Source organism: Anneissia japonica, unplaced genomic scaffold (assembly GCF_011630105.1).
Source record: "Anneissia japonica isolate Jap-2015-1 unplaced genomic scaffold, ASM1163010v1 scaffold288273_len80149_cov108, whole genome shotgun sequence".
Taxonomy (NCBI): domain Eukaryota; kingdom Metazoa; phylum Echinodermata; class Crinoidea; order Comatulida; family Comatulidae; genus Anneissia; species Anneissia japonica.
Window position 1 is genome coordinate 4,154 of NW_022738509.1, and position 12,243 is coordinate 16,396.

General features: G+C 34.8%; 1 protein-coding gene across 1 annotated transcript; it reads left to right on the top strand.

Annotated features, from left to right (window-relative positions):
- Positions 1-730: 730 nt before the first annotated feature.
- Positions 731-2,343, top strand: LOC117117595. Its single transcript, XM_033261943.1, has 3 exons — positions 731-745; positions 1,387-1,617; positions 1,822-2,343. The coding sequence occupies exons 1-3, from the start codon at positions 731-733 to the stop codon at positions 2,341-2,343; spliced, it is 768 nt and encodes a 255-aa protein (XP_033117834.1).
- Positions 2,344-12,243: the final 9,900 nt, after the last annotated feature.

A 12,243-nucleotide genomic window follows, 5' to 3' on the forward strand; every position in this document is an offset into this window, starting at 1 on the left:
TGGCAAATAATTTATTACAAGTGTATTTTCTCACAGTTAATATAAAATTGTTTTACTGTACACAGAATAAAGCAACATTGAAGCAGTTAGGTATTACAATATATACCACTGCATTTTACACACTCTATTTATTATCAAAATATTAAATATATGGATTTATAGTTACTGTAGTTTATACCAATGTAAAGAATAGGGAAGAACAAGTTACATTTATATACTGTATTAGCTTAAAATTTTAAAATATGAGACGAGAGTGGGAAATATACAAAAAACATTGTACTGTACTTAACAACAAAATGTTCTTGAAATCAACTTTGCTGGCATATCCGAATCAATAGCAAAAATTTCAATTACAGACTAGGTCTGGAAGGTTACACACAATTGACTGGTCCAGATATACAAAAGCTCTAGGCCTATGCGGACAAAATTTCTTTTCTTGAGTGATGAGATTGTCAAAAAAACAGAGCACAGTTGTCACATGAATTTTAAATGAATTAATCTATTACATAAGATCTGTTGCATTAATGAGGATGGACTTATCAGGTATCTTCCATAACAATTTATAAATAATTACTTCTTCATCTTCTATAGCATCAAAAAACCCAGGCAGTCTTCACAGCTTCTGGGAACTTGTCCCTAATCGCCCACACAGTGCAAGATGGGATGACCCTTCTGTCAGATTTCTTTAGCCTATTAAAATCCTACCACATGAAAGCCATCGATATCCATCATGTCGGCATTTCCTGTAAGAAGAGAAGTACAATAAAAAGTTTGAACAGACTAGTTAAAAAAAATCAGAGTGACTATTCTTACACCATTCAAAAAACAAACAAATAAAATACAAAAAACAATCTGGAATTTTTATTTGGGTTTGCATGTTTAAAAAGATTAACATTTCAAAGTGTAAAATATTTTTGTATTGTCTATAAATACTTTAGTCAAAGAGCAAAAAAAGGATGAACTCTAGGTTTCATTGTCATGTAGATATGTTCGCATCTAAGTATTTTAGTCACATGCAATGTTGTATGTCTCGATTACAATAGGTTGAACTCCTCTGGCAATCTGAGCTGATTTGACAGGAATCATTTCCAAAAACCATTTCGAACTTGTGTCATGAAAACCTGAAAATAAACAAAAGTATTCATAATTAACGAGACATGCCCTCCACTGTCTTGGACAGGGGTGGCGCTAGCAGAGTGGGGGGTGGGGGCGCCAGGGAGAGCTTCCTCTCCCTCCAGTCGGGGAGAAAAAGCACAATTCGTCGGGGAGAAAAAAAAATATATGTATTTTCTACATATTAGTAGACTCTAAAATCGATTAAATAAGCCTTTCAAACCCCTTAATTGCCAAAATTTTGAATGCTAAAATCTATAACTAACGTTGCAGTTCCCAGATATTAAGACATCAGAGTCCATGGCCATACCCAGTGGTGGTGATGATGACGATAATGAGAAAGAGGAGGAGGAGGATAATCGTCAGGGAGATGCTCCTCATGCCATGGAGACAGTTAGCACAGATTCGATCTCTGATGAAGCTGGGACCAGGGGAAAGGTCAAGAACAAGAGCAGGCCAAAATGCAAGGCTACTAAAACTAAAGAATCTGAGGTGCTCAGCAAGGTGAAAATTGCTTTTTATGTTATTATGTCGTGGTACATTATTATCTAGTGACAAATTGATTTTATTGAATTGCAACTTCTTGCTGTTTATTCATCCAATTCTGAAAGAAAATGAATGGACACATGCCTTTGTTTGATAACTTAATATCAGCATAGTATGGTGTATAATTAACTAAACCAAAATTGTTGTTGTTTTGCGTTGCAGTTACTGACCCGTGCCGATGAATTGGCCAAAATCCGCAATGCTCCTGCCAAAGAAATGTCTCCACACGAGCAGCAGGTTGAGACGTACATTGGGTATATGAAAACACAGATACAACTTATTCCATGTGAAAACTGGTACCAGTTTACAATAGACAACATGAGGCTGGTACAATCGTACGTGGTCAGACACTCTGCATCAACTGGCCATCATGCAGCACCTAACCAGTCTGAATTATATACTCAGAGTTCTTCTCAAGGTTACCGGGTTTTTCCGTCACATCGCTACTCCCAACTCTCCACTCTCACGCCTATGTCGCCTCTGTTGAGTGTGTCTGGAGGCTCCGAACATCAGAAGCCCTACATACAATCCCCCTATCGCAGTTTCCCGACCGGCTATAAGAGACAGCACGTGGCGTGTCAACCCTACGTTTGGAAGTTTACCGACCCAGGGGAGGTACATATCTGTAGAAACACCGAGCTCGGGTGGATCCTTGGCTTCATATACGGCCACTATGCCCATTGACGTTGAGTCTACAGAAGACATATCCCCTACTTCAAATTTGAGCCTAGCAAATAAAATCTACACCAATTTAGAGTAAATTTTGGCAACTACATTTAGATCAATGACCTTTTGTATACTTCAACATTAAAATATGATAAAAAGTTGTGAATGATACATATCTGTTGCTTATACCACATTCCTATTGCATGAGTTATAATTTTTGGGTAGTTCTTTTATAGGATTTGAAGTCCGACATGGATATTGAGAAACATTTACAAAAAGATGGTGTTGATTACATTATACGTTGTTAAATATGTTACATTTACCATGTTTTTAAACAAATATTTTAATAATATGAGTAAATATCTTGTTGAATTTACATTTATTCGTTTAATATAAATTTGATCACATATAATAAAGTTTGTAATATATACTTCGTTGGCATGTTTTATTTAATTGTTGAACTTGGTTATTTAGGAAAGTAAATAGTTTTAACTGTGGAATAAAAATATTTATTTTTATTTATTTGTTTTATTCTTCAAAATACATACATACCTTAAATCATATTATTCTGCCAACTCACACTGCCAACAGGGTTGTTGTAATAGGAGCACAGGTAGTCACGTTGGCCCTTGGCAGCCTTTGTAGTATTGTTTCCTTTTAAGTATTCCAGGGCAGTCAGTGCTTCTTGCTTCCGCCACCGACCTGGAATTACTTCATGTGTGTCCGGGTCTTCCCTGTCCATTAAGTCGTTGGCCACGGTAGGGTAGCGGGACCTAAGTAGATTATGTAGCACGCAGCAAGCCAACACAATGCTCTCTACTGTTTTGGGGTCTTGCTCAAACGTGCCATGAGTACAGCGGAACCTAAAGGAAAACACAGCATAAAATAACTTCCCAATGCGAAAGTAAATTAGTTATATTTAAAAGAAATTAAATAGATAGACTGAAGAGATATTCCTAATATAGGCATACATTATGTGGACAACTGGGGCAGATGCAAAATTTGACGGTAGGGTGTGCGTGAGAATGCATACCACCTCAGCCCCAACATGGGGTGTGAAAATTGTGAGAATATGGACCTGAAGGTGCCCGGAAATTGCACTCTTGTACCTTAAAAATCTTACCGGTAATTCATATCAACAATACAATACCACCGGCCATTGGCGCCAATGTCTACATAAAGAAACCTCGAGTCTGCGTCAACTAATGTCATTAATATAATGGAATGGAATCCCTTATAATTGTAATACATGGAACCGCCATTTCGAGGACATTTGATGGCGATATGTTTACCATCTAGTGCTCCTATTGTATTTTCGAAGTTCCATCGTTTGGAATAGGCCTGGCTAACCAGTTTCCATTCTTCTGGAGTACTTGGGCACTTCATGTACTCCCCCACGTACTCAGCGATAATAGCCTCGCATGTTTCCGGCACCAGTTTAGATATCGAGTTATTTGCCACCCGGAATCCGTACTCCAGACTCTTGTAAGAGTCCCCAGTGGCAAGGTATCGCAGGGTGATGGCCAGTCGCAATCCCGGATCAAGTGCCCTTCTCATTCTGGTATCCTGCTTTCGGATCCTTGGACTAACACGAACCAACATTTCCTGAAAAAGTTCAGGATCAATTCGCTGAAAGTTCCTAAATCCAGTGTGGTCCTCCATTGCCATTTCCGACATTAAAGCTTCGTATTGTCCATGCAAAGACCTGCGCATTAACCAGGGTCTATAGTCCAAAAACGCCTTTTCCTTTTCTTCATCCTTCCCCTACGTTGGCTCCTAGCAACTAAAACAGCCGCAATGGCAGCATTTATAAGTAGCTCTTCTTCTAGGAGCACCAAAATATTTCTGTTGGCTTCCATGTTGTATGCGAATTTGCAAAACAGAACGTCAATTCTAATAGCTCGGAATGCCCTTACCTAATATCTAATTCGGTACAACTCCTAACGCTCATAATAATCTCGTAAAGCTCCTAGTGAACTCGGTGTTTCGCTCGGCATAATTCTTACATAACTCGTACCCAACTCCGTAAGGTCGTACATCATTCGTAGCTAACACGTAGTAAGCCCGTATGAAGATCACGTGTTTCACGAGTTTTTAACTCGTGCGACTCCTGGATGAAATCAACCTAGGTGGGAGAGGGGCTTTACCTACTCGTAGCAGCTCTGAACTCGTGGCGCTAATTTTGAACATGTTCAAAATTATCGCCACGAGTAAATAACTCGTAGTAAACTCGAAGAACTCGTAGGTAGCTCGTAGGGTATTCGGGGTACTCTTACCTAACTCGTACACTACTCTGGATACTCGTCGGCGGTTTTGTCATCTACGAGTTTGATGCGAGCACCCAAAAACGAGTACGAGTAAGTACGAGCGCACCGAGTTGGCTCGTACCTAACTCGTATCTAATTCGGTAGAAACTTGTTACGCTCGTAATAATCTCGTAGTTAACTCAGTGCTCTGCTCGGCATAATTCGTACATAACTCGTAACCAACTCAATAAAGTCGTACCTCACTCATAGCTATCACGTAATAAGCTCGTGTAGGTCCTTTCCAAAGATCACGAGTTTTAACTCGTAGAAATCGTACGACTCTTAGGTGAAATAAACCTAGGTGGGAGAGGGGTTTAGTTAACTTGGAAGCTACCCCAGTGCAGAGAGACAGATTAAATATATGACTGATAAGAGAAGCAGTAGATGGGATAATACACTTAAGAATGTTACCAGTAATTTCATATGCACTTTTAGAATTTCAGATACAATGTTGATTATTTCTTCCACATCAGTAGGTAGAAGAAAGAATAACTTAACAAAGTTTCCATTCAAATAATCATTAAATAATCATTACTGTTACATTTTTATTAGCGAGTTTGACACTAATTGTACTAAAGTTTAAAGTGTGTAAAGTGCATCAGAGACATTAGTGGTGTCTGCACTAGTGTCAGTATCCGTAAAATAAATAGCCTAAGTAAGTAAGTAAGTAAGTAAGTAAGTAAGTAAGTAAGTATTTATTTATTTATTTACTTATTTATCTGTTTATTTATTTGTTTATTTATCTATTTATTTATCTATTTATTTATTTATCTATATATCTATCTATTTATTTATCTATTTATCTATCTATTTATCTATCTATTTATTTATCTATCTATTTATCTATCTATTTATCTATCTATTTATCTATTTATTTATCTATTTATTTATCTATCTATCTATTTATCTATCTATCTATCTATTTATCTATCTATTGATCTATCTATCTGTCTGTCTATCTATCTGTCTATCTATCTATCTGTCTGTCGATCTGTCTGTCTGTCTGTCGGGCTGTCGATCTGTCGGTCGGTCTGTCTGTCTGTAGGTAGGTCTGTCTGTCTGTCGTTCTGTCTGTCTGTCTATCTATCTATTTATTTATTTATTTATTTATTTATTTATTTATTTATTTATTTATTTATTTATTTATTTGGGGCTGGTAGGAACTGTGATTGAAATACAATATTGATGTTTCCATTTAATACAAGCGATGGACTGTCTTGTTGAAAAAAGCGCGCAAGCGACGGACTGCCTTTTTGTATCCCCGAGTATTTTGTTCAGGATTGCTGCTGACGGAGTGTATTGGTTTATTCAAATCATCTAAAGTGAACTGTACAACACGGAACATTGAACAGAAATGACTTCCGGATGGTTGGAGTAACCTTTGATTGTTCATGTTGACTGCTCCGTATAATATTTTTGGAGCATTGTTTATTATACGAAATAGTTTGCATGAGATACTAATTGATTTCATGTATTAAATGGTTTGCATGATATTCATATTTCTGTAACTTGTTATGAAAAATGATTTGCATGATATACTAATTCATGTCGTGAATGAAATAGTTTGCATGATATTCAAATTTCTAACATATTATGAATGAAATGATTTGCATGAGATACTATTTTCATCAATAGTTTTTCGAATGATATTTATATTTCTATAACTTGTTATGAATGAAATGATTTGCATTAGATGCTGATTAATTTCATGAATGAAATAGTTTGCATGATATTCATATTTCTAAGATAACCTGTGTTATTAGTGATAAATGAATGACATAGTTTCATTTCTTTTCTCCATAATCTTAAAATTAACTATAGTAAATCATTAGTATGATAGATTGATATGTTAAATTTAACTGTTTTGCGTGTTGTGTCAATTCTTCATAAACTTAAATTTAACTATAACAGATCATTTGTATGATATATTGATATGTTAAATTTAACTATTGATGAATGACATTGATTAATGATATACGAGTATATAGTTATTTATATTGAAATAGTGTACATGTGATAATCAACATTTAATCAAAATGAGTATAAATTTTAATGTTAATTAATGTTGACATTATGATTAGAGATCACAGTAATTATAAAGAGAATTACATAGGGGCCTATACTGAGATTCATTGTCTCTGTAATAGACGAATAAATATATATTTTGGGATATATCTTCTTCACTGACTTTTTTACTGAACAGTCTCTACTAGTCAAACGCACCAATTATTTACCCGTGTTCGCATAGGTGATGGATGGATGGATGGATAAATCGATCGATAAGATAATAAAAATAATAATAATAATAATAATAATAATAATAATAATAATAATATTAATAATAATAATAATAATAATAATAATAATTAATAATCATAATCATAATAATCATAATAATCTTTACAACAGCAAACATTACAGAACAATTGAATGTGATGTTATAAGTATAAACATCCGGGTCGCAGTCACTTATAGGTAGGCCTACTGTTACTGTGTACTGTGGAAAGGTATCGAAAAAGTGCAAAACCATTTCTTACTTCAATCCTAAATGATTGATTTTGGATTACGTACAATAATAATTAAAACAATAATAATAAATATAGTAATGTTAATAACAATAATGATAATAATAGTAATCATGATTATTATTATTGATGATATCAATTATCAATTATATTAATTGATGGTTATTTATTGATTGGTTGTTGCTCTAGCCTAATTGTTATTAATTATATTAATATTAACTAATAATAATTATTATTGTAATGACTATTAGTATATGAAAATATATGAAAATAATGTAACAACGAAAATAATAATTAAATAAATGCATGACAACTTACATTACACCCAGAGTTATCGGTCCATTTTAAATAACATACACTTTTCTTTTTTTTTTCTGTTTAATTTAAATGTTGGCCCTTTTTGTCCTGTCGCGTTCTGCTTTCCCAATGTTGATGTAATTTTAATTGAATTTTGTGTGCAATGCTTGGATGATTGCTCTTTTTTTCTTTCCGTCCTGAATTGTTATATTTGATAATAATAATAATAATAATAATAATAATAATAATAATAATAATAATAATAATAATAATAATAATAATACAGTTATAATAATGATTCAATACGTAATAATACAAATAATTGATTTCATTACGTATTTGTTTTTTAACATGTTGTCTACTTCTGATGTTTCAAATTTTAACGTATTTTAATGTTACATTTATCTCCATTTTGCATGTCTTGTGCTTGGGTTTGATTTGATTGATGTTTTGATGTTTTAATATTTAGCTAATTATTTGTAAATATCATTTAATTCAGCCTTGGCTGCGATTTTGATTTGAATTTGAATAAAAGAAAAAGAAAATAATGAATTAATTCAGATACAAAACAATAAGCGCCATTTATCGGAACTATATTCATGTATATTATTATTCTCATCATCACTAATCATTACATTATAATTATCATCATTAGCATTCATTTCTTTATCATTATTACTATTTATTTTATAATAGGCTTATGCAATATTATTATAATTTTACATCAATTATATTATTAATATTTATAACAGTGGAGGTTTGAACATAACACATTTTAAGAGAGCAATATGTTTTGATACTTACATATTTTAGAATATAATACCGTACTCGCTTGAATAAGCGCCCTGGTGCTTAAAGTATTTTTTTGCACTTACTGAAGGGCGCTTATTCAAACGGGGCGCTTATTTAAACGGGGTGCTTATGAAAACAAAGTGGAAATTGGGGGACGCTTATGGAAATAGATGAAAATCGAGGGGTTCTTATGGCAATTATATTAAATTCAAAAGAGACTTTTTGAATGAAAAATGTTTATATAAAGGCATTACGAATGGGGGTGCGGCAGAGAACATGGCTCATGACAAGAAAGCTGTGAATATTTACATAACAGGAGAATAACAGATGCAATTAATGGTGGTTGGTAGTGGTTGCTTGTTGGCCATCGGCCGATTGAGATTAGGAGGATGGCAGGATCATTTCAGATGAGAATGCGCTGAAGGTGCAAATTGTCGGAAAAAGAAAAAGAGCAGTAGGACTAGGCCTAGACAAATATGTCAGAAGAGGAAAGTTCGAAACATACTGTCTGTCCAGGGATCGGAGCTCTTATCTGTCCAAGAGAAATATCTTCATTTTGATAGCATCATCATGCTCCCCATACAGGGAATTTATTCATCAAACTCCAGGCCTCCGGCCCCTTGTAAAACAAAATTATTACAAATTAAATAAGCATGCTGTGACAATACCGTACTTTAAATAAATTTCATTAATACACCCGTGTTTCTTTGTTTTCCTTTCTCTTAAATGCATGATAAATAAATAAACATACTTTTCTAATTATATTACTGTTTTTTGATGACATAATTTGATAAAATTTTTCATTTGTTGGAAAATTAATATAATATGATGGGAGATATGTTTTTCTTAAATCAGTATATAACTTGCAAAACAAAAGAAAATGATATTTTGATATTGACCTAAAAAGAATGTGATTGCACTCTGCAGCCAACAACCAGTCCCAGGATTGATTGGATTATTGACTTGCAAAAAAGAAAATCTTATGATATTATTGAGGGGCGCTTATTCAAACGGGGCGCTTCAGGAAATGTTCACCTTAGGAGTGGCGTGTTACAACCGCTAATGTAGAAAACAACAGCTAATGTAGTAATAACCGTTAATGTAGCATACTCCACAGCTTATGTAGTAAAACTCCCCGCTAATGTACAAACCATAACAGCTTTTGTAGTAAGACAAAATCAACCCCAGCTAATGTAGAACGCTCAACAGCTAATGTAGTAACGAAAATTGCCTCACAGCTAATGTAACTACTATCGCCAGCTAATTATGTTGAATAGGCCTATAGTATAAAATCTTATATGAAAAGAACTTACAATCGAGGTTACCAACTCTAAACTATTACGTCCTTAAATTAAAGGGAGGGGGGTCACATTTTTATAAAAACCCCAAAAAGAAAGGGGTCCAGGTCCTCCCCGGGAAAATTTTGTTACTTAGATAGCGGAAAATGAACTTTTTTCCGACTTCCAAAGTCTTTAAGTTCTTCAAAATTCATTCTTGAAAGCGGTCAAATAAACTTTCTCATTCTTATTACAGTAAACAGGCCTACTTATGTGTGTATACGTACATAAAAAATTGAGTAGTTGCAAACGAATTTTTTCCCCATGAATCGATGAACTCCAAATAGGGGGGGGGGGTCGGGAAATATTGATTCCTAGATGGCGAGATATGAGTTTTACTGACTTCTGAAGTGTCTTTTAATTAATTTTAAATTCAAGGTTTTTCCCTTTTTCAAACGGTCAAGTAAGTTTTTCTCATTCTTATTACAGTAAATAAAAATTGAGTAGTTGCACACGCATTCGATGAATCGATAAACCACCTAAAAGAAGGGGGTTGAGGGTCCTCCCTGGAAAAATTTGATTCCTAGATGGCAGGAAATAAGCTTTCCCGACTTCTAATTTTTCCATTGTAACAAAAAAAAAAATTCAGCTCACGGGTCTTGAAAAGGTAGGCCTAGATTTTTTTCCCAAGGTAAGGGAACGTGCCAGGGGTGGTGCTAAGAGATTGAGAATAATTTTGTCTATCGCGATTCAGGGGAATATCACAGCAATAAGTAGTGTCTTGCAAGTCAGGGGCGGGTTTAGGGGGCCCCTACCCTTTTTAGGAGGTAAAAAAAAAAAAGAAAAAGAAAGAAGAAAAAATGATAGCCCAGAACGCTTTAAATGTTATTATCGGGCGTCTAGAACACACAAATTTCCCCCTTGGACGGTGTTGTCTCGATCGGCCGAAGTTTCGGTTCCCCCCTCCCCTTTTGGACATCACAGAATCCGCCTCTGCAAGTGTGTAAATCATTCTGCAGTATGAGCTTATTCCATGTCTCCAGGTGCTCACACAGCGCTAGTGTAGTCAAGACGATAAAACGATTAATACCTTTGCACACACCCCCTTATACCTGCAAAATGAACTCGACATCACAAGCAGTACTACCACTCTGTCGATTCAGCGCATAATAGGGACTGCTGTGAAAAAGGCAGTGGGTTGAGTCTTGCCATAAAAGACATGTTCAAACCTTTTGCATTGGCAGGGACGTATCCAGGGCTCCCCCCCCCCCTTTTGTACACAGTGTTAAAATATTTTAAAGCTTATTCTTGAGCCAATACAAATTCTTTCCTGGGATTACTCAAATGTATACTGTACTTCTAAAACATGTAAATATGCATCAGTACACGTTATACATAGGCCTAATAGAACACAGGCCTAAGCGTGATTTAAAAAAAATCTTAAATCAATAAATCACAGGCCAGGTCTTTTAAGATAGAAATGCGATACTGTGGTTCAATTCGTTTTTATCCTTTTCCAACTTTCTTTAAACATTTGTATAATAATACTACTAATAGTAATAATGATAATAACAATAATGATGATGATGATGACGATAGTAATAATTGATAATAATATTAATAGCAATAAAAAGTGAAGAAAATTGTGCTAAATGCGAAAAAAGTTTTGATTTGTTGATCATAATATAGTATATAGTTAAAGCTTAGTAAGCTATAGTTAGGCCTAAGTTGTACTGGATATTAAGTAGATCCCTGATAAAAGATCATGAGAAATTTGTTGGCGTTTCATTTTGACTATAATTGTGATGTGATGATGATGAATTTAACTATATAAAAGTGTTATTTCTGGCCATCTCAAGAGGTAGTATTTCCTCAAATTTTCAAAAAAAAATTGGGGCTGAGGTGGTTGTGAAATAAAGTTTTTGAAGTAGACCTATGTAAAGTACATACTCAAAGACAATATTTTTAAGCTTTGTTTTCTGTGGTATATCACACACACATTAATAAGATCTCTATGGTTGTCATAAATCTCTGGTAAAGGATCATGAGAATTTTTTTGGCGCTTCATTTGGACTAATGGTGATGTGACGATGATGAAATTTACTAAAAGTGTCGTTTCTGGCCATCTAGAGGTACTATTTCCTCACATTTTCTCACCTCAACTCCAACCATGGTGGGGCTCAGGTGGGTGTCGACTCACAAAATGCCCTCCCCCTCCACATTTAAAAACAGGTCTGTGCCCTTCCCTGGGTATGACATTAAACCCCATCGAGTCGGCTCCTAATGTATGTCTTAGTGACTGCTTTTTGTTTTTAGGATGTGATCTGGTTTTTCACGTCCATTTTTCGTGATTATGACTATTCTGGATAAAGAATGTTTTGAGCAGAGGTGGATTGAAGGTCCCACCCACTTAATTATTTAAGAAAAAAAAAGAAAAATATATTCAAATTGAAGTGCGACAGTGAAATTTCCGGCCGTCCTGAGATGCCCTAATCATAAATTTCCTACATCAGCCCCATTGAACCTTGGTGGGGCTGAGGTGAGTGCTTCCTCAGTCTGTGAATGTCCCTCCCTGGTTCACCTCTCTTTCGAATTCCTGGATCTGCCACTGTTGATTTATTATGTAATTATTTTTGCGCTTATTTATAACGCGTCTATTGCAATTTTCACTTTATCCTCTCAAACAGTCCTAAGAACGTTCGGAGTGCGCTACTTCACAGG